The 23,631-nt window shown below is 39.9% G+C and overlaps 1 protein-coding gene across 8 annotated transcripts in view; it reads right to left on the minus strand.

Moving 5' to 3' along the window:
• ATXN7L1 (ataxin 7 like 1) overlaps positions 1-23,631 on the minus strand; it is a 166,194-nt gene that overhangs the window by 9,808 nt on the left and 132,755 nt on the right. For all 8 annotated transcript variants that reach the window (XR_004645242.1, XM_034766478.1, XM_034766464.1 and 5 more), the window contains 5 exons: positions 19,866-19,948; positions 18,743-18,999; positions 15,740-15,932; positions 10,100-10,221; positions 1,412-2,348 (listed from right to left, as the gene is read on the minus strand). Coding sequence is in view for 7 of the 8 variants with exons in the window: in XM_034766478.1 (XP_034622369.1) it covers positions 1,412-2,348; positions 10,100-10,221; positions 15,740-15,932; positions 18,743-18,999; positions 19,866-19,948 (1,592 nt within the window). In the remaining variant the exon portion in view is untranslated. The remainder of the gene's footprint in view (positions 1-1,411; positions 2,349-10,099; positions 10,222-15,739; positions 15,933-18,742; positions 19,000-19,865; positions 19,949-23,631) is intronic.

Here is a 23,631-nt window from a genome sequence, read left to right on the forward strand (position 1 = left end):
CTCTAACAGACAAACTGTTCAGAATTTGTCACCCAATTAAAGTGGAAAGGGAAAACCCCTTAACATTGCTATTTATAAAAGCAATTAAAAACAAATGAAGATACAGGTTATTGTGGAAATAAATGCTAACTTCACAAATACCAGCTCTATGTATTAAACTAGCTATCATAATTAACTAGTGCATCACAACTTTTTCAATACCATGACCCCAGTTACAACAGAAATAGCGTTGGGTTCCCACACTGCCATCTATCCATAAGGAAAGAGAGGATGGCCATAACTCCTCCCTCTCTCCCACAGCCTTGTTTGTGACCCCCTACGGTGAGAACCCATGAACTAGTCCATACAACATGGGGCTCAAATAAGTTTCTTTTAAGCCCTTTTACTAATTTGTTTTCTGTAATAAGTGCACTGTGGATTGTTCCAATAGTCACAGTATTCTGTGAAAACTACTGTTCCTTCTCTTTTGAACGTATTGATCTGAATTATCCAGTCATGATGTTTAAAGCAGTCACTATGCTTTGTGTGTAACACATGCTATTTAAAAAATATTTGAATGTTAATAAAAACAAATAAAAGTGTTTTTAACACAAATCCACATGTGAAGCGAACTTCCATTCTCCTGGTTCCAACTATGAAATAAGTCTATTTTATTAGCTTTATTGAGTTCACCAATCCAAAAGTTACTGTACTCCAGAATAAGGACTGATGTCTAATAAAGGGGATCCTAATTCACAGAACTGAGGTTATCACCAGTCTTTGAACAATTCATTTAGGAGCCAGACCCCTAAAAAGGGAGTGAACGAGTAGTACTGGTCAAAGGGGAAAACAAGTTTGGTTTAGGTCTGGAATCAGAAAGATGCTGAGAACACAAAACAGCCACTGAATCCATGGGAGTGACTGGTACTCTCCACCTTTCAGGAGCAGGCATTTATTTTGCATGTGTTTATGAAAAAAAAATAGCACTCCAAAAGCAAAACATCTGTATATAAAGAAACCAAATCTGATGAGCTGTGCAGAGATGAGCTATACTGAGATAGATTACATATTGAATTTGCATGCACTGTACCAAGCCATGAACAAAGAGCAGGAATTAACTTCTGAAAGTCCTTCCCCGGCAATTTGATTTCTAAAACATAAATGGCTAGTTGTATAGTTGCATTAAGACTGTTATAACTTGTAAAACAAAAATATTTGAATTAAGTATCACAAAGGTGTTGTGCACACTTGAACTTCCCTTCCACACTGGATTCAAAACAAATGAAAAAACATTTTTGCATCAGCCTAAACAGTAAGTCAGAAGATGAAAAACAGAGTCTGAGACAATTGTAAAACCGGTTCCCTCACAATTCAATACATTTCAAATAAGGCAAACAAGACCTGCAGAGAAGTAACTGGAAGAATCCCTTACCTGCCGAGAGAGAGAGCTGTTTGGAGGATCTGGCACCGTAGAAATAAGGTTGGCAGTGCTCTTTTTGTGAACACTAATCATACCAGGCATTTTAGTGATTTTACAGGCTTTGCTACTAGTACTAGAGTTTTTACGTTTTTTTCCTTCTGATTTGTCAAAAGAAAGGGGTAGAGAAGACACTGCATTATGTACTGCCAGGGAATGGTCCCCTGAATGGTGCACAAAGGAGGATGCAGACAAATTAGAGGAATCAATACTGCTTACTACCATGCTCATGTGTTTTACTGAGTCAGTTGAGCTACTTGCTAATGAAGTCCGTCCTGAGGGCTCCGATTTGGCACTGAGTGGGCTTGTTCCATTGTTTGTATTGTGTACAGACATACTGTTATAGGAAGATGTAGCCTGATAGGAGTTCAAAGTTGAACTAGAGTTCAGGACACAGTTCTTTTTGTGGGACCCTGAAAATGAAGACGAGGAGGATGTTTGCAAAGATAATGAAGAGGAAGAAGACTGTGACTTTTTCTTTTTGTTACTTGAAGACTCATCGTTACGAGACGATAGGTCTTTGACTTTTGAGGATTTGCTGGTTTTTGTTTTGGATGGCTTGTGGGATGGGGAAGGGATGACTGCTGGCACTGGTGACACAGCTGATGGTGCCTTAAAAGTTGAGTCCATGATACTTAAACTTGCAGCCACATGAGGAAAAGCTGTGGTGTGTGACACAATTGAATTCGTATCCGACGCTGTCACAAAGGCTGCGTTCGATAACATGGCTGATGTCATTATGTAAGAAGAAGTGATTCTTGAGCTGATGGGTGTTGAAGGAATATACACTGCATTGGGGTTGCTGAAAGGCTGTAAAACCGATGCCGGCAAAGGGGTGGTGATATGTGCTGCTGGAGAAGGCATAGGGCTATCTGCCGCAGGAGGAATTTTCCTAAATATGAAAAAGAAAAACATTGAGGTTCAGATTTTTTATTTTTCATTCAATCTGATAGGTTCAATTTGAGCAATGCAGATAGGAAGAGTTTTTCTGGACAGACCAAACTATGAAAAAAAAGCAAACCAAAGACATTCTAATTCTGAATATTATCCCTAGTGACCATGTAAATTTTAACTCCAATACCACAGACTATATTGTGCATTTTGTGTCAGTTTAACTGTCTATCTTTTTTAAACTCATAGTTCTAATGTTAGGTCCTTTGTGATTCAACCTAAAATAAATATGCACACACATTTTATTACTATAATAATTTCCTAAAATGGATCTTAAATTATATTTTCCCAAAGCGTAGTTTCAAATCTGGAGTATTGATTTGATGCTGAAGAAAGTGGGGGAGTAATACACAGGCCTGAGCAGAGAATTATGCTGTGTAAGCTTCCGCAAACAACACTGCCAATGCCTCTTAATCCTGCCTGCAACACACCTGCTAATCTAGATCCAGGCTTCACTTCAGCAAAAAGTGCTAAGTGAAAATTCTGAGTTCAATGTTTCAATTAAATAATTGTATTCCAAATTTAATTTCCTGTTTCCTTCCCCACCTTACAAAATAACCCAGAAATACAAAAAAGCTCAATCACATGACTCGCAACCTCTAACCATAATGTTTAAAAATATTACATTTGTTTTTCTTGAAAGTATTCAAAGGCTGGATTACTGGGACACTTCAACATTAACCTGAACCAGGTCAGATCAACGAGGGTGTTGAACTTGGCCAGTTTCTGAGTTGTGAATCACAGGATCAGCGCAGTTAGAAAAGCACAGTCCATCACTCTGTCAGTGCAGGATTGTTCCCTATAGCCCGTTTTAGGGCTGGCCAGATAGGATTAGTCAAATACCTATCTGATGAATTTCACTGATTTTTGTTGAATAACTTGTCATTTTTTTTGTGGTATTTAATCAGCTCTATAGGTGGCTGAATACTATTTGGAGAATATATTATTCAATAATTACCAGTGAAATTAGTTATCTATATTGAATTTTGTTTTCTATTCAGCCAACTCTAGCATATATTTTATTGCTTTATCTAGTCTTACCTTAATTGGGCTTCTGTCATTTCTTCTGGGAAACTATTACATGGCCTTTTCCTGCCATTCAGCCTAAAGTTTAGCTTTCTTAATCTCATTCAATTTCTCCTAGTTACACTCTTTGTATCAGCCTCTCTAATACAACTTTTTCGAGCCATGTTTACACCCTTCAGGGATTAATAGACTCAGATCCCCCTGGCCCCAGAATGGTCACTCAGACAAGTATACATAAAAACCCTCAACGGAGTATTTCCTTATAAAGTAGTTCCGATTCCCTAACTCTCTCATTGATCTTCTCTGAACTACCTCCTATTTGCAGTATCTATCTAGAATTGAAGGGCCTAGCACTTAACACAATGCTTATGTTAGAGAGGGGATGGAATTATGCAGGGGCCTGGGAACTAGGAATTAATAAGAGCTAGTCTCAACTCTGCCAATGACTTGCTGTGTGACTGTGGGCAAGTTGCTTAGCTTCTGTGTGTCTGGCTTTCTTCATCTGCAAAGTGGGGGTGATAATTCTTACCCACCTTTGTGAGTAAGATGAAAAGTACTACATGAGTATTATTATTCTGGGGAACATATTCTCAGCACACTGCTTCATCTCACCCCTCATCTCTGCTGCATGATCCATGGCTATGGGACTGCAATAGCATCAGTTCTAGAGTAGTGCTTTACCAATGGCCCTGCTTAGAGGGACTGTAATGCAGTCAGTTGGGGAAGATGAGAAAAGCTCAGTCTGGAAGAAGGAGAGGATAAGAAAGGGATACAATTAGGGACCCAGTATCATGAACTTTCTATGTTATATGGCAAATAAAGTGCTGACAGAATTAACTGAAAAAAAGAAATATTAAACATACGTAGAGATTTCATAAAGAGGCTGAGCTAGTAGTTGGGTAAAACATTTAAGGTTAGATCCTGCTCTCATTGAAATCCAAGGTAAAACTCTCACTGACTTCAATGGGACCAGGATGGTGCCTTTTAACATGTTTCACAGTATTGACAGAGGTAGTGATTTTTTATACTTTTCATGGTAGTCGCGATGCCAGTGACACACTCTCTCAGCCACCTGAGTGCTGAATCTCTGGATGAACAAAACTAGTAGCTCACAAATCTTCTGAGCTTCTATTCTGGGGATCCACAGCTTTACCTTTGGGTGGCAAAAGTAATGGAACCATAGCTCTGAGCAGAAGGCTGGTCTAACGAACAGCCTCCTCTTTACCTGATAATAAACTGCTACAGCTACTACGGAAAGATGAGAAACACTTGTGCAGCAAACACGTGCTATCTCCCAGCTATGCAGGAAACTAACCCCTAGGGCAACAAGCCCACTGTTTCCAAACTCTGTCTCCCAGCACAGCAGCCTTATTTTTTGTAGGCTACAAGGTTAGTCAGAGAAGCCAAACTTTAGTATTTCAACAGCAATATATTTAAATAAAATTAAAACTGAGTTATCTAATAACTGCTATAGAAGGCCTATAACAGCTCTGATCTATGGAGTGACATGAAACATTACAGAGTAATGTAGTTATATTGGATGGAGTATGCACATTGTGCAGTACAATTCCCACAATCATATCTTCAAGCCCCAAGTGCAGTTTTTACATTGTTTTATAAATTCTTAAATGTTAGTAATGTTGGCTATTTTTAATGCATCGGTGCAACTCATGCCCATATGCAGTGCTTAGGACACTGTTGCAAAATATAATGGTGAAATATGTTTAATATTGCATTGCAAATGGACATGTTAAGACCTCAATGCCAATGAGCTTCATGAAACCTGTGTGCTGCCAGGAATACCTCATGTTATGAAATCTTGACACACTGTATCAAGTGCTCACTGTATGGTACTGACACCATTCCCCTTTATTCCAAACACCTTCAGTCTCCTTCGGGGTTGTCACAGATATATAGTTTTCCTTCCAGTTTTGAGGGGAAAGAATGAACAGCATGCAAAGTTGACACCAATGATGCTCTGCACATTGGTCAACAAAGTGTGCTGCTAGCCAAGCAGCATGAGAGAGAAGGACTGGGCTGTAATCGATATTTTTGTTCAGTATAAGAATGGACATACTGGGTCAGACCAAAGGTCCATCTTGCCCAGTATCCTGTCTTCCGACAGTGGCCAATGCCAGGTGCCCCAGAGGGAATGAACAGAACAGGTAATCATCAAGTGATCCATGTCCCGTAGCCCATTCCCAGTTTCTGGCAAACAGAGGCTAGGGACACGGATGAGGTTCAACAAGGACAAGTGGAGAGAACTGCACTTAGGATGGAAGAATCCCATGCACTGCTACAGGCTGGGGACCGACTGGCTAAGCCGCAGTTCTGCAGAAAAGGATCTGGGGATTACAGTGGACGAAAAGCTGGCTATGAGTCACCAGTGCGCCCTTTTTGCCAAGAAGGCTAACGGCATATTGGGCTACATTAGTAGGAGCATTGCCAGCAGATCGGGGGAAGTGATTATTCCCCTCTATTCGGCACTGGTGAAGCCACATCTGGAGTACTGCATCCAGTTTTGGGCCCCCCACTACAGAAAGGATGTGGACAAATTGGAGAGAGTCCAGTGGAGGGCAACGAAAATTATTAAGGGGCTTGGGCACATGATTTATGAGGAGATGCTGAGGGAAATGGGGTTATTTAGTCTGCAGAAGAGAAGAGTGAGCAGGGATTTGATAGCAGTCTTCAACTACCTGAAGGGGGGTTCCAAAGAGGATGGAGCTCGTCTGTTCTCAGTGGTGGCAGATGGCAGAACAAGGAGCAGTGGTCTCAAGTTGCAGTGGGGGAGGTCTAGGTTGGATATTAGGAAAAACTATTTCACTAGGAGAGTGGTGAAGCACTGGAATGGGTTACCTAGGGAGGTGGTGGAATCTCTATCCTTAGAGGTTTTTAAGGCCTGGCTTGACAAAGCCCTGGCTGGGATGATTTAGTTGGGGTTGGTCCTGATTTGAGCAGGGGGTTGGACTAGATAACCTCCTGAGGTCTCTTCCAACCCATATCTTCTATGATTCTGACATCATCCCTGCCCATTCTGGCTAACAGCCATTGATGGACCTATCCTCCATTAATTTATCTAATTCATTTTTGAATCCTGTTATAGTCTTGGCCTTCACAACTTCCTCTGGCAAAGAGTTCCACAGGTTGACTGTGCATTGTGTGAAAAAATACTTCCTTTTGTTTGTTTTAAACCTGCTTCCTATTAATTTCATTTGGTGACCCCTAGTTCTTGTGTTATGAGAAGGAGTAAATAACACTGCCGTATTTACTTTCTCCATACCAGTTATGATTTTTTAGATCTCGATCATATCCCCCCCTTAGTTGTCTCTTTTCCAAGCTGAAAAGTCCCAGTCTTATTAATCTTTCCTCATATGGAAACAGTTCCAAACCCCTAATAATTTTGTTGCCCTTCTCTGAATCTTTTTTGAGATGGGGTGACCACATCTGCATGCAGTATTCAAGATATGGCGTACCATGGATTTATATAGAGGCAATATGATATTTTCTGTCTTCTTATCTATCCCTTTCCTAATGATTCCCAACATTCTGTTAGCTTTTTTGACTGCCACTGCACATTGAGTGAATGTTTTCAGAGAACTATCCACAATGACTCCAAGATCTCTTTCTTGAGTGATAACACCTAATTTAGACCCCATCATTTTATATGTATAGTTGGGATTACATTTTCCAATGTACATTACTTTGCATTTATCAACACTGAATTTCATCTGCCATTTTGTTGCCCAGTCACCCAGTTTTGAGAGATCCTTTTGTAGCTCTTTGCAGTCTGCCTGGGACTTAACTATCTTGAATACTTTTGTATCATCTGCAAATTTTGCCACCTCACTGTTTACCCCTTTTTCCAGATCATTTATTAATATGTTGAATAGGACTGGGCCCAATACAAACCCCTTGGGGACATCACTATTTACCTCACTCCATTCTGAAAACTGACCATTTATTCCTATCCTTCGTTTCTGACCTTTTAACCACTTACCAATCCATGAGAAGACCGTTTCTCTTATCCCATGACAGCTTACTTTGCTTAAGAGCCTTTGGTGAGGGACCTTGTCAAAGGCTTTCTGAACATCTAAGTACACCATAGCCACTGGATCCCCCTTATCTACATGCTTGTTGACCTCACTCAAAGAATTCTAGTAGATTGGTGAGGCATGATTTCCCTTTACAAAAACCATGCTGACTCTTCCCCAACAAATTTCCATGGGTCTGACAATTTTGTTCTTTACTATAGTTTCAATCAGTTTGCCCGGTACTGAAGTCAGGCTTACCGTCTTGTAATTGCTGGATCACCTCTGGAGCCCTTTTTAAAAATTGGCATCACATTAGCTATCCTCCAGTCATTTGGTACAGACGCGGATTTAAATTATAGGTTACAGACTAGAGTTAGTAGTTCTTCAATTTCACATCTGAGTTCCTTCAGAACTCTTGGGTGAATACCATTTGGTCCTGGTGACTTATTACTGTTTAATTTATCACTTTGTTCCAAAACCTCCTCTAAATGACACCTCAATCTGGGACAGTTCCTCAGATCTGTCACCTAAAGAAGAATGGCTCAGGTTTGGGAATCTTGCTCACATCCTCAGCCATGAAGACCAATGCAAATAATTCATTTAGTTTCTCTGCAATGACCTTATCGTCCTTGAGTGCGCCTTTAGCATCTCCATCGTCCAGTGACCCCACTGGTTGTTTAGCAGGCTTCCTGCTTCTGATGTACTTAAATTTTTTTTTGCTATTACTTTTTGAGTCTTTGGCTAGCTGTTCTTCAAATTCTTTTTTGGCTTTCCTAATTATATTTTTACACTTCATTTGCCCAAGTTTATGCTCCTTTCTATTTTCCTCACTAGGATTTAACTTCCACTTTTTAAAGGATGCATTTTTGCCTCTCACTGCTTCTTTTACTTTGTTGTTTAGCCATGGTAGTATTTTTTTTTGGTTCTCTTACTATGTTTTTTAATTTGGGGTATGCATTTAAGTTGAGCCTCTATTATGGTGTAGTTAAAAAGTTTCGATGCATCTTGCAGGGATTTCACTTTTGGCACTTTTAATTTCTGTTTCACTAACCTCATTTTTGTGTAGGTCCCCTTTCTGAAATTAAATACTACAATGTTGGGCTGCTGTGGTGTTTGCTCCGCCACAGGGACGTTAAATTTAATTATATTATGGTCACTATGACCAAGTGGTCCAACTATATTAACCTCTTGGACCAGATCCTGTGCTCCACTTAAGACTAAATCAAGAATTGCCTCTCCTCTTGTGGGTTCCAGGACTAGCTGCTCCAAGAAGCAGTCATTTAAGGTGTCAAGAAACTTCATCTCTGCATCCCGTCCTGAGGTGACATGTACCCAGTCAATATGGGGATAGTTGAAATCCCCCATTATTATTGAACTTTTTATTTTAATAGCCTCTCTAATCTCCTTGAGCATTTCACAGTCTCTATCACCATCCTGGTCAGGTGGTTGGTAATATATCCCTACCGCTATATTTTTATTATCAGAGCATGGAATTATTATTCATGGAGATTCTATGGTACAGTTTGGTTCATTTAAGATTTTTACTTTATTTGATTCGATGCTTTCTTTCACATATAGTGCCACTCCGCCACCAGGAAGACCTGATCTGTCTTTCCAATATATTTTGTACCCTGTATTACTGTGTTCTATTGATTATCCTTATTCCACCAAGTTTCTGTGATGTCTATCATATCAAGATCCTCATTTAATACGAGGCACTCTAGTTCACCCATCTTATTATTTAGACTTCTAGCATTGGTATATAAGCACTTAAAAACTTGTCAATTTTTGGCTGTCTGCCATTACATGATGTAATCAAATGGGACTTTTTTCATTTGACTGTTTCTCACACTATCTCTCTCTCTCTCTCTATATATATATATATATACACACACACATGCACTTGCACAACACAAATATATACATATATTTTTAAAAGTCAGCTCTAGACAGAGAAAAATATCACCAGTTCCTTTCCTGCATGATATATGAAATATATTTAACATTTCAGCTTGTTGTCAGAGCTATTTTAGTCAGTATGGAGAAAACTACTGTGGGTTTTCAAGCAATGAGCATTCAACCCATCAATACATTGCTGTAGTGTATCTCTGAACCACCACCACCACCACCTCAATGATAGCCAAAGAAAAAAATCTTTTGTACATAGGCCTCTCTGTGAAGTCAGGGCAAAATAATGGGTAAAGAAAACCATGTCTGTAGATAATAAATCTATACAATTGCATGAAGCAGACACAAATATTTTGGAAAAATGGGCTGCACAACAGAATGACACATAAGCAGTTAGAAGGCTAATGGAACTACCCTACCCTAGAGGTACAGAGGGACAAGTGACCTAGATGTGGTACACGTCTGTTAAGATCAGCAGCAGCCACCAAGTAGAAATCTGCTTCGGAACTCTGACTAAAAAATTATTCTGTTGTGCTGCAAGCTCCTAAAAGCTAGCTGTGTTTCTTGAGTACAAAGAATAAAATTGTATTCATGTAACTGACACTACCTAATGCGCCACGTAACTTTAAAAAAAAAGCGTTTCATGGAAGTGCTTAATTTAGAAGACTGTAAGCATTAACTATTATAAAAGAATAAAACATCCACATAGTGCAAAATTCTCACTTACTTCCACATCTGTGAATTCAAGTGTTTTTCTACCATGGAGTTTAGTGCGAATCGAAAACGGTCCCATCTTCTGTCAAATACATAGTATCCTCTTCCCATTAAGCGACTGCCATATGAACAAAACTGAAAGAAAAGACATTTCAATGTTGCTAATAGACTAATAAATTAGTACAAAATGTATAGAGAAAATAATTAAAAAAACACACACACACATCCATACACACACATACTTGCACCACACAAACATATATATTTTTAAAAGTCAGCTATAGACAGAAGAAAATATCACCAGTTACTTTCCTGCATGATATATGAAATATGTTTAACATTTCAGCTTGTTGTCAGGGGTATTTTATACATCCGCTAAAAACTCACCTGTGAGTGTTAAGGGCTTGATTCTAATATCAGAGTCATACTTTCTCTTTCAAACATCATGTAAGTCCTGACCTGAAATGTTAGAGACGTAATTCCTGCTAATACTGTAATTGCCTCAATCGGCTATACCATTCAATGCATGTTAAATACCATGGTTCATTAAGCAAGAATAAAAATCTTTTTAAAGAAACTAAACGAAAAGCACTGTACCACTGTCCTTAATAAACCACTTCACAAATGCCTGAATAGATGACACTTCAGGAAGAGGAGAAAAAGCGTTGCCGTCAGTACATCCTGTACAGAAGAGTGCACAACACCCCATTCTCCTGGCTGCACATGCATTGACTAGTGGGTACCATCTCCCTGTGGGAATTCTACAGAAGACTCCGAAAGGGTGTATTTGCACCACAACCTCTAGAGACTTTTGGGGATGAATTTAAAAACCACTGAGAGGGCATCACTGAAAACTTTCCATGCTTTTGGGTTGTCTACTTTCTTTTTGGTCACCATTACCGATCCTTAACGTGGCAAGGGGTTGGGGCGACAGATCTCTGTGGAGTAGATTCCTCTTAGAAGTCAAGAAAACATCAGAAAACAATGGAACCACTTTTCTAGCCTCTTGATACACTTATCTCTGTAGTCATCTTTATTTAGCTTAGCCCTCATTCCTGCTCCTAATGCCAACAGCCAATATCCTAGGAACACTATTACTACATAGAATTATCTTGTTTTTCTGTCTTTCTGTTTCAGCACACTCCAAACTGGTCCAGTAACATGGTATGGCCCCAGTGATATATATGTTCAGGACACTCTTGTAACTCACTCTCTGCCAGTGCAGCCCCAATGCACCATAGCAATTACACATCTGTAAGAAGATGGAAGACACACAACTCTCAGACTGCAGATGGCCAGCAGCTGGCCATCCTACAAAAAGTAATATTTTGTACTGGTTGCCAAAGAGAGGGTAAAAAGAACACAAAAGTGGTGGAGTAAAACCAGATTACACCGCCACTCAGAGCATAGCTGTTATGATTACATGGATTGAGGTGACTGCATCAAATCCCAGAATCAATGACCAGGTCACTGTGTGAGCAAACAGAGTTTATTTCACATGAAATAACACATTATATTTATTAAGCATATGTGGAATGGAAGAGAGGAGGGAGGTTACTGTGCGTCCCTGATGAATCCTGAACATTCCCTCACTTCTCCAGTTATACTTAACCCCTTACCCTCAAGATTGAATACTGCAGCTACTGTTATTCTGGATGAAGATGGCTGTATTGAAATACACTGACATAATTACAACACTAGCTGCACCTCTCTTCCTTTTCTGATCTCTCTCAGAGTATCCACTCAAGGTGCTAGGCCCTGGGCTTTTACCTACCCTGGGGTTGAATTTCGCAATTTGCCCACTCCTAGACCAGGTCCATGCTATAGTAACCAGTGTATCAACTCAGCAGGTCTTACTGAGTTCAGGCACCTGTGGTTTTTCCCTTTGGGAGTCTGTGGCCAGCATATAGAAGATAAAATCAAAGTTCTGCTTATTTAGCAGAAGGAACAAAGCTTTTAGATAAAAAAGATTTTAAATCAACAATCTACACATGTCTATCTTACCAAAGGTCTCACCATCCCCTAAGATGGTTAGAGTTAGGCAGGCTTATCTTCTTCAGATACTCCAGGAGATCCCTGTCTCTCATACTGGTTCCCCCAAATGCCCATTACCTCTCTCTTGAGAAAGGGTTCCTTTTAAGCCGTTACAGTTCTTTTGTTATTCCAAATTTGTGTGCGACACCTGCACCCCATATTCGTCACAGTGATATTATGATGATATAATTACGGCATAATTATGATGCATTTTGTACAAGACGGGTCATGTGAGGCGTCATTGGAAAGTTATGCTTTGCTCAATATGATTATCTATTTGTATGCATGTATCATTTTTGTATCTGAAGTTATGAATGTTGACTATGTATCTGTATTTCAAATGTAGTTACACCTGGGTGACGCCCACTAGGCAAGATGCTTTCAGTCTAGATAGCTGGCTGGGAAGGGTCTATTCAGGGTAATGAGTCATTAGGGAAAACAACAGGCTTTAGGAGAAACTTATCTCCCACCTGGTGAGCCTTCCTGAGAACACTCCAGAAACATGTAAGTAATGGCTGCTATGACTCTCCAAGGCATGTAAGGGCCTTGTCTCTGGACTCCATCTTGGATACCGCTGTTTTTCCCACAAACTGAGGTTTGGAACAAAGGGTCCCCACCACATGCTAAAGCTATATAAGGCAGGGAGTGACATCATCAGGTTTTCTTCACTCTCCACACAAGAAGACTCCTGGAAACACTGGAGGAACAAAGACTGAACTGGAGGAAGTGCTGGACTCAGGCTAAAGGGATTTCTAGCCGGTGTATGAAAACCTGGGGATTCCAAACTGTAAAAGCAAGTGCAGCTTGGGCCTTGAGAATCTGCATGCCTGCCTGTATCATCAGCCTGGGTGAGAATTTGCTAATTCATATCCTATCTTTCTAGTATCTTAGACTTAATTTGCGTTTTTGTTTACTAGGTGATCTGCTTTGCTCTGTTTGCTCTCACTTATAATCACTTAAAATCTATCTTTTGTGGTTAATAAACCTGTTTTTGCTTTATCTAAACCAGTATGTTGGAATGAAGTGTATGGGAAATCGTATCTCAAGGCTGTTCCATATTCCTCTCCACACTCTGTGTGTGTGTGTGTGAACTCTATGAGCTTACGCTGTACAGTTCCCTGTGCGGTGCAAGACGATATAATTCTGGGTTTATACTCCAGTGTGTGGGGGGGGGGGTCCTAGGCTGGGAAGCCGGTGGTTATTTTGGCTGTAGGCTCTCTATTGTTGGTTTATGCAGTTGCTGGTTGGAGAACCTGCATGTAACTGCAGCTGGGTGTGTCCCTACCTGTGTGAATGCTGGTGGAAGTGTAAGACTGGGAGCAGGTCTGCAGCTTGTCACAGCAGCACAGTGTGAGAGGGAACCCATGCTGGTGAGTCAGAGGGCTCAGTGGAACCCCAGTTCCAGGTGGCACCTGGGGGCGGGGAGGAGCGGAAGAGGGGAGAACCCGTCACATTGTGGTCCTTGAGCCTTCTGATCAAAAACAGTCCTGTAGGTTCTGCAGGACATTGAGCCAGAGTTTTCAGAGCTGATAGTTCTGCCACTATCTCTTAACAAGTATTTCCTGAGCAGTGGCTTATATTGAGCCAGTCTTTTCTTTCTGCCTGTTTTCCTAGTCAGACAAACCCAACAGATTTATTCCTAGGTTGAGCTAAACCAATATATCCATACACTATACATCCAATTAACCAGGCCAACACTCATTATTACAGAGTCACTGTCTCTTCACACTCATGAACGCTGTTCCTTTGACACTCAGTGGGGCGGCTGTTTGGTAACAATGCATTCTGTATCTAGTGGTTCTTTCATACTTCTTTCACTGCATCCAAGCCCACACCAATCCTCTACAAAAAGGCTTTGAAAACAGTCCAACATAGGTCTGCTGGTGACGCTGCAGAGAATACTAGACAGACAGATACCCAATGTTTTATGGAGATTTCTTTATTGTATAATTCTACTGGTGACAAGAGCTTTCCTATAGTTGTCTTATGTGTTCCTTCGTGCAACATGAAAAGGATAGTACTCAATGAAATGAGACATACTATCTACCCATCTGGGCTCCTATATAAACACCCATCAACTGCAGTATTCAAGTGCCAGTACCCAGACAACGGGTATAATTTAACATGAATTCCTTAGCATAAGTTCAAATACAATGATTGTGAGGAAGGGAAGCACATGCTGGATGGAGAGAGGAGAAATTTTTTCACAAGTTAGGGATACCATCTTCACTTATGAGTAGCTCCACTTCATTTTGCCTCTGGGTTAAGAGACCATCCAAAATTAATACACATTTTGGAGAGTTTATGCTACATTACATAGCTTGTTTATAGGACAACTAATTATGTAGATTTTTTTTTTAATTTTAAAAGAATTTTAGCTTTTCTTTACTGTTCAGTGACTCTGAAATCACATCCATGCGATCCGTCTGAGAAAGTGCCACCTGCAACTTTGTATAATTGAATGACACATAGTAGGATGCACCAAACAAGCCGTTGTAGTTTCTGGACATGATAATTACAGCAGGATAAATTCTAATGCTGGCTATCCTTTAAAACATGGGGAAAATAAACATATAGATGGAGCGATATTTAAATTTAATTTGAAAATCAGTGTAAACATATGTTAAAATTTGGGCATCTATGTGCCTAGTCCAGGAGAAACAACACAGGTAAAATTCTCCATTTCTTCAATGGGAATTATGTACATTTAAGTCTGAGGACTAGACTACGTTGCAGTCGTCATACTGTTTCAGTGTATTACTGTGGTGTGATATAGAAGCAGAGTCTCTTAATTGCGCAAATTGCATAGAAAATAAATTGATGAAAACTTCTAGTTGTCATTAATTTCCTTAGCTCGATTTTTATGAGAGCTGTCTGCTCAAGAGTTCAAGAATTATCTGATTACTGCTTTCACTGTACTAGATAAACAAATACACTCTTAAGTTCTGGTGCCATATGGCTGCACTTATGAGTAACAATAAAACTTAAAACTAGCAGAGGAGAAAGACAACAGGAGAAGCCAGACCGGCACACACTTGAGCCAGAGTGCTTCTAGAGCAGATGGATTAAGCCTCACTCAGGAGAGGACACTCAATTTTTAGATGAATAAGGCAATGTGTGATTGCTCCAAGGTAGTCTACACATACTCAAGAATATAAAGCAGTTTAATCACTTGGTAGCTTTTTTGTTGCTATAAGATTTTCAATGACATTTAGATGTTGTCATTTAACCTAAGATGTTAGCTCTTCCTAAGATATAAAGGCTAATTGTCTCTCATGCCAATTTTACACAAATGTAACTATTCATTATCAGAATTACTTTTGGTTTATACTGATGTCAGTGAGAGGGAAATCTAGCCCTAAAACTTTTTTTTTTTTCTACAGCTGACCTTTTATTGTGCCCATAACCTTGTACTATTAATGTCATGTGCACTAACCTGTTTCTCCCCTCCTCCCCTACCCATCATTGTCTTCTATCAGAATCAGAACTATTTGTCTTATTTAGACTGAAAGCTTTAGAATGCAGAGTCCTTATTTCTTACATGTCTGTAGAATGCCATACACACCAATGGCATAGTCTAAACAACAACAGCAGCAATGCTGTAAAAAGACAGACATACCCCAAGAGGCCTCGGGTGGTGTCCAGAAAAATGACAGTCTAATTTCTCGGATTCTTCAGCTCCATCCACTTCTCCTTCATCACTGGACAGTCTACTAGCTAAATCTCCTCCCATGGAAGGTAGTGGCAGTTCTGGTACATAGCCACTGTGGTTTGAAGAACTGTTGCTGTTTACACTATTTGCAGATGATGGTCTAAGAGGAGAAAAAAGATTTACAGACTCAATGTTTTGAAGAAGCTCCATAACCAGCTTGCTAAAACCGCATTGCACGGCACAACATCTGTTCAAGCTCCAAAGTAAATGGCACAAGAAATGACAGTGTAAGCAGCACAAAAATGATGTGGGGTAATTAAGAAGATTTTTTAAAAATTACATCACTTTCATAGTTCAGCCTTTCACGATTACATTTGTGTTGGATGAAGTTACATTTGGGGCTCACAGAAGGGTCAGTTTAAGAGGTATGAAAGGCAAAGAAAGTATATTTGAATAAAAACAAAAAATAAATGGGAAAGAAACTGAAAGGCTGACACATCGAACCATTACTCTGTTACTTCCCAAAAAACGAGGTGTCCAGTTCTGTAATTTTATTTGCTATGAAATTCCTACCAGAAGGTCAACTAGCTTAGTAAATGTAATAAAATGCCTGGCTTAGTTTATTTCCAGCTAGTTAAGTAAACCCAGATAGCTCTATATTGTAGGATTTTCCCAGTAGACAACTTTATCTGGCCTTTCTCTAAAACCCTATAAAAAAGTCAAAGCGGGACCATCCAGAATAGTGCAGGCTTTGTGCTAGACACTCTCCGCCCACCCCCCAAAACAATCCCTGCCCCCAGTGCACAACAGTGCCTTCTTTAGCAACAAATGTATATGCTTCAAAAGCAGCCTAGAAACAATTATTGGGGGAATTCAGTTATAGTCAGTGAAGACTTGCACCCTATGTGGCCAAGTGTGCATGTGTGCTAGTCTGAAGGTAGAGGGAAACAAATGGTCTGTAACCGGTAGCCTGATTTTGTCACTTCTCTAGTCAAGTGAATTTACTGCTAAATTGTTTCTCCCTCAGTTTTGTACTCTCTGATTCTGAGAAGTCACATGTGCAACAATCTAGAGTCCAAAATGTAGATTTCATAGACTATCAGGGTTGGAAGGGACCTCAGGAGGCCATCTAGTTCAACCCCCTGCTCAAAGCAGGACCAATCCCCAGATGGATTTTTGCCCCAGATCCCTAAATGGCCCCCTCAAGGATTGAACTCACAGCCCTGAGTTTAGCAGGCTAATGCTCAAACCACTGAGCTATCCATCTCCCTGATTTAGAGAAACACCCATTCTAGTACATTTGTTGAGTGCTTACAATAAAAACATGCTGCTGCTAATATAGGCATGTTTTCAGTGCCTAACAGGTTTTTCTCTAAAATTACCTTGGAGTTGATGAGAAGCTTAATGTAATAGGATGCAGCCCCGCTAAAATGTCACTAGTTGTAGCCAATCTGCCTCTGTTTTGTGGACACTGCAGAGTTGCTTATACCTCTAACTGCACTGAGGTTTACAATCTCAAACCAGTTATACACGTTACTGTACCGAGATCTAGGGAGACTAATAGTCACTATGATGGTAAATGCAGGCACTGCAGCAGAAATGAGTACTTAATGGGTAGAATTACAAAGTGTAACCGGTAAGCTCATCTTCCTTGCCTGTTGTTCTGACCGCTTCACCCTTCTCTTTGAAGCCCTCCACTGGCTTTCACCATAGTAAGTGCAAGCCTTTAAGTCTCTTCTCAACTTTGCCATTCCCTGCCTCTCTGCCCATCTCTTTGTATAGTCTCCCCTCTCCACCAGTGATGCCAGCCTCATCTGCCAGTTTGTCAGTCTCACCCAAACATCTACACACATTCTTCCATGCTCCTTGCCCTGAACTGAATTAGCCAATTATTGATGGCTTGAGGAGCTGACAGGAGCACCTGGCAATTACTTTATTCAGAGTAATTTCTAAAGTGGCAAGTGCAGATATGCATATAAAAACTGCATATCCTTGTTTGTACCTCTCTTCCTGCACCCTTTCTATGTCACTTGGTTATTTTAGATATGTTCTTTGAGGCACAAACAGTATCTTTGTATGTGTTTGTACAATACCAAGCACACTAGGGGCCCAATCCCAACTGGGACCTCTCAGAAGAAGTGAATTATGAAATAATAAAAGAAGCATGGATCAATCTGACTTGACTGACCCCATCAACCCTATCCAAAACTGGTGCTCCAGTTCAAAAGATATACAAGTGACTGTCACTTGGCCTGCTGAGCTATATGCTAGAAACTAGACCACATGGGATGTTTACCAGATCATTACTGGGGTTCAGCTGACACAGTATACTATGCCAGAACTTCTGTGGAAGGGTTTCATCAGTTTCTTTAGAAGTTGGGCTTCCATTCTAAGAAGTGTTGTGAGCCCTTGTGGTTGCAAAGAAAACCTGAATAAGAAATGATGAGCTACAGTGAGACAGCCTGAAAGAACAGTGCTAAGGGCCAGCTGCTGATCACTTTGTTTACACTGAAGTGCACCTTCCTGTACAAGTAGTCCCATTAAAGGGAACCGGAATTATTAAGTGGCACCTTCCTTCACAAACTTAACCAAGAGGCATGAATTGCCCTGATTCACTTAAATGAAATGACTCTAAAACCTACTCATGATATTTTGAATATTAACTTTGCTAACTTCTACTGACCATTTTAGCTGAAACATTCAGCTACTCTGCGACTGACAGCAGAGCTTATGGAATAACCACTCTCCCCCATCCCAATCAGAGCCCTGACTATTATACAGTGATTTAAGTACTGCTATTAGTGTTATCTATTTCCAGCTCCTGAGAAGAACCCTATATTAATAGTTTATTATGGAATACTCCATATAAATAGGACACAAATATAACTTTATCTGTACACAAGACATAGAGAGACATTTGCTATAGAAGTTTCAGAATATCGCATTCATGCATTTGAGAAGGCTGCTCACCTAGCAAGTACAGAATTGGGTGGTCTAGATTTTGCAGGAAATGTTACTTTAGGTTCTTGCCCAGAGTTCAGTAAAGATCCTGTCAAAGAATCCTGTGCTGGTGTAGGATGGCTCGGATGGGTTTCCCTTATAGACTGTGGATGCTCCTTGTCTTTTGCAACTTCTTTTTCCCTGGATCGAGCTTTGTGTTCAGCTAGAAGGATGTCAAACTGTTTTTTGCGACCTGGAACTGCTCGTCGATGGTTAAGCGAATGAGTCTAAAAATAGGGTGGTTAAAAAGAATTTGTGTATAAAACGTTTGTGAAAGCTCTAAATTTCTGAAACACAATTCTAAGAAAAAAACTCCACTTAAAACAACTTTAGATTTAGTCATGGCAATAAAAAGTTGCTATTCCACATAGCCCTGGATACATTCAAAAAATTATTCTCAGGATGTGTCCAATTTATCTTAAAATTATCTTTAGGGACAATTTTCATAATGGAAACGATCCATTTACCATTTCCAAGACAAATAGAATCCCAATAGTATTACTAATATTCTATCTAGAGCATTGTAATTGTAGCCTTTAATCTACAATAAATAATTAGATTTGGTTGGACTGGCAAATGTATAAATATAAATAAGGGTAGATATTCAAGCACATTGCCCTGTTCCCCTCTACAGACCAACAGCAGTAGATATATGTGTGTCTTACACTGTTGTTTCAGTAATGTGAGTCTTTTAGCCATATAAACAGATCTCAAATTATTTATAAGACAATGAATTTCATCTTTACTACAAGGAGACTGTAGTAGTCTTTACTACAAGTGCGGCTGCATATATTAACCAAAAATCAGTGTTTAAAGCAATGCTATTGAGTGCATGTAAATAAATTGTAATGCTCTTTGCATTACAAATGATAAGGAAAACCTTCTTTGTCAAAAATGTCAGTGGAATGATGTAGATGCTCTGATTCATCAAAGAAACAGAATAGAATGACTTTAGCAAGAATTACCTGTGGATAGGGTCTGAATACCATACCCATTGTCTGTAAGACAGGAGCAGGTTTGACCTCTCAAATTACCGTGGTGGGATTTTAAACTACAACAAAGCATCTGATATTTTATCTTCTGAGAAAAGTACCTTGCAGGTGAGTGATCTTGTGCAAGGTTTCTTTGTTTCAGGATCCAGTACTCCACAGTGTTTATTTGGGTCAAATTCTCTTTCTGTTTGGGAAAAAAAAAGAAAAGAAAAGATTGTCTCAAAAATACATGTTTTTAAATGGATGTGTCAATTAAGACTACTTTCTAGAAAATACATATTTTTTAAGGGGCTGCAGTAAGCTGTCCCTGGTTATTCACCCAAGCCCAATTTGAACCATCCTGACCTATACCAGCAAAGCATCTCTTGTACCACATGCATGGCTGAGACAATTCTGTTCTCTCCTTTCCCTGCACATGGCGCCCATCAGTAAAAGCAGGATTTCACTTACAGAATTCAGAGAACTTGCTATTACACTAGGGAACGCTTCACTTGACAAAAAGTCTTTTGGGAGTAGTAATTAAGGAGGTTGTAGTACGTCTACACGACCCGCCGGATCGGCGGGTAGTGATCGAACTGTCAGGGATCGATTTATTGTGACTACACTAGACACGATAAATCGATCCCTGATCGCTCTGCCATCCACTCCTGTACTCCACTGTGGCAAGAGGCGGAAGCGGAGTCGACAGGGGAGCGACGGCAGTCGACCTCGCGCCGTGAGGACGCGAGGTAAGTCGACCTAAGATACATCAATTTCAGCTACGCTATTCTCGTAGCTGAAGTTGCGTATCTTAGGTCGACACCCCCCTCCCCCCACCACCAGTGTAGACTAGGCCTGTGTCATTATTGCATTCAGAGATATGGGCTAAAGAATGGGGCTTGACAGAAGCATCCAAGTACCAGTCTAAGCCAAGTATTTGAGTTAAATTTCAACTACAGTAGAACCTCAGAGTTATGAACACCTCGGGAATGGATGTTGTTCATAACTCTGAAATGTTCCTAACTCTGAACAAAATGTTATGGTTATTCTTTCAAAAGTTTACAACTGAACATTGACTTAATACAGCTTTGAAACTTTACTATGCAGAAGAAAAATGCTGCTTTCCCTTTATTTTTGTAGTAGTTTACATTTAATGCAGTATTGTACTATGTATGCCTTTTTTTTTTTTTACGTGTTTGCTGCCACCTGATTGTGTATTTCTGGTTCCAAATGAAGTGTGTGGTTGACTGGTCAGTTCGTAACTCTGAGGTTCTACTGTATGACTACCGCTGTGGCCAGTAAGGCCAAAATTTTCCATATATGGCCATTGATTTTGGGTGTCTCAAATCTTTGGGTGCCCAGCTTAAGACACCTACTGACTGTTTGCCACAGCTCCCAGTTACTTCAACTGGGCGTAGCAGGTGAGCAGAACCTCTGAAGAAGGAGGCCATAGATATCTCAAGCTTTACACTAAAAATTTGAATCAGTCAAAATTACCAGCTACATTTGAAAGTTTTGGCCTAAATCTGTCCCCTTTTCACCAATTGTAAAAATGGGTATAATAATTCTTATTTTCCTGTTTCACAGGGGCATTGAGAAACTTACTTAAAGTTTGCAATGCATTTTGAAAAGAGAAAGAACTTACTGAGTTCTAAATATTATTAGCAATAGTAAACATCCATTGAGATTCGTTTTAGTATATTTAATGCTAACTGTACCTGATTTACATATTTTACTACCATTTTTAATTTTGTATGTCTCACCCACAATTTATGTACAACGTAGATTTTAGTTTTATACTATAGCACTGTAGCAGAAACATGAACACGTACTTAGTTTATATCTCCCTCCCCACTGTTTTGATAGCCTTGACAGGAATACAAATAGCTATGCATATCTGATTCCCCACTCTGGCACTTTGAGTGCAGAAGGTGGGGGCCTGCAAGGATTCTAAAAAATAATACTGGCCACTCCAGGCTTGTATTAAATTCCCAAGGTTACAGCTTTTCTCTAACCTTGGATGGGTAGATGCTGCCACCACCAAGTGCAAAAACCCCTTTGAGAACCCAGGAAGGCACACTTGGGAATTCCTTCCTGTGGGATACCCCCTCAAGCCCTTTCACACACCCCTCCAGGGAAGAGCTGAGAAAGAAAAAAAAGGAAATCAGCTGTTGCCACCAGCTAATTAAACAACAGGCACAAACATCTTTGGGACACAAAAATCCAATCCTGTCCTTAAAAAAGGTAAATTTTATTAAAAACTAAAAGAAAGAAAATACACCTGAAATTAGGCTTTTTGCTAAGTTTTTAAAGAAAACAATTACAAGGATTAAGCATCAAGATAGCTTCTTGAGGTCCAGCTTAAAGGTTACAAGCAAAACAAAAGCACCTGGGGTTAGCACAGAGGAGTCCACAACTCAAAGAAATAAAAGAGATAAACCTAATCACGTCTTCCTAGACATTTCCTGACCTACTTACATATCTGGGATTTCAAATGAGTAGTTTCTACTCATTTTTTTCATACCTGGCCCAAAGCTTTTTACAGCATCGCTGCTCTGTCCCCCCTCTCCGGAGAACAAGACAGACAGACAAAGGGGGAGTTTTTTCCCAATTTTAAAAAGTTCTAGCCTTCCCATTGGCTCTTTTGGTCAGGTGCCCATTCCCTTCCTTTTACCTATGCAGGGAGACTTTTTAACCCTTTACACGTAAAGCAAGTAGAGAACAGCTACTAAGAGGGATTTTTATAGCTAACTGGCTGGCTGGGTCCATAAAAGGGAGCTACTACCATCTGTTCATTTATCAGAATTCCATTGTCACATACATAATGGAAAAAATAGCTCTGTCATTTAACAATTCCCTCAACTCTATGTTTGTACAATTGTGCAGTTTTCTGAATGCCACTAGTAAATACTTTCAATCTATATAGAACCTTTAATTTAAGATCCAAAAATGCTTTACAAACAGTAAATCTCAACATCCCTGCTGAAATAGGGTATGAATTATTATCCCCATTTTACAGATGGGTAAACCAATGCACACAATGAAGTTAGGGGACTTGCTTGAGGTCATACAGCAAGTCAGTGGCAGAGCTGGGAGTAGAATCTGATTTCTGATTCCCACTACTTGCAATAGGTAGACAACCCTTGCTTCCTAGATGTACTAGTGACTGACAGATCTGAGTACTGAGTTATACATATTTTTTAGAACTTAATAGTAAACAAAATGTTAAATAAGTATTTGTGTTGTTGACCCCTGGACAAAGAGACATGGCAGAAAGAGGGGATAACAAGGCATTCCAGAGCAGGTGCATACCCCTGAAATGGTGGTCAGCGCCATGACTATTGGAAAACTACAATGGCAATGAAATCTGTCCTGAGTAGTAGACGCTGCTGTGGCCCTTGAAGCATAGCCGACACTAAAGGGCTTGTACAGTAAATAAGATGAAACTACAGAAATATTTAATACATCCAAATGTATGTTCACAGGCCAACTGTATGAGTCAATTATTTAAGTTATGCTGTTAAATGTATATAATGTGTTGTTCTAGGCTCATTTACCTAATCTCCTCCTTTGCCCCCCCAAAATAAAACAAACTATACTGACAAGATTGTTACTAAAAAGAATCACAAGAAAAAGCTGGAGTGAATGGACAAGCCTTGCTATATGCCCTGAACACCCATACGCTCAAACTGTAGGACTAACATGGAAGCAAATTCAACAACCAAGAGTGCTCCACTAAAAACATTAGCCCTCCAGCCTCAGGAACACACAAAACTGGGAACTGTGAAAAAATCCTGACTGGTCAAAAACTACTAGGATGGAGTATGCGGAAAAAGGCAGTTCCTAAGACAGCCAGGTCCAAAACTATGCAGGGCTTTAGAGATGTAA

This window comes from Trachemys scripta, chromosome 1 (assembly GCF_013100865.1).
Source record: "Trachemys scripta elegans isolate TJP31775 chromosome 1, CAS_Tse_1.0, whole genome shotgun sequence".
Taxonomy (NCBI): Eukaryota; Metazoa; Chordata; order Testudines; family Emydidae; genus Trachemys; species Trachemys scripta.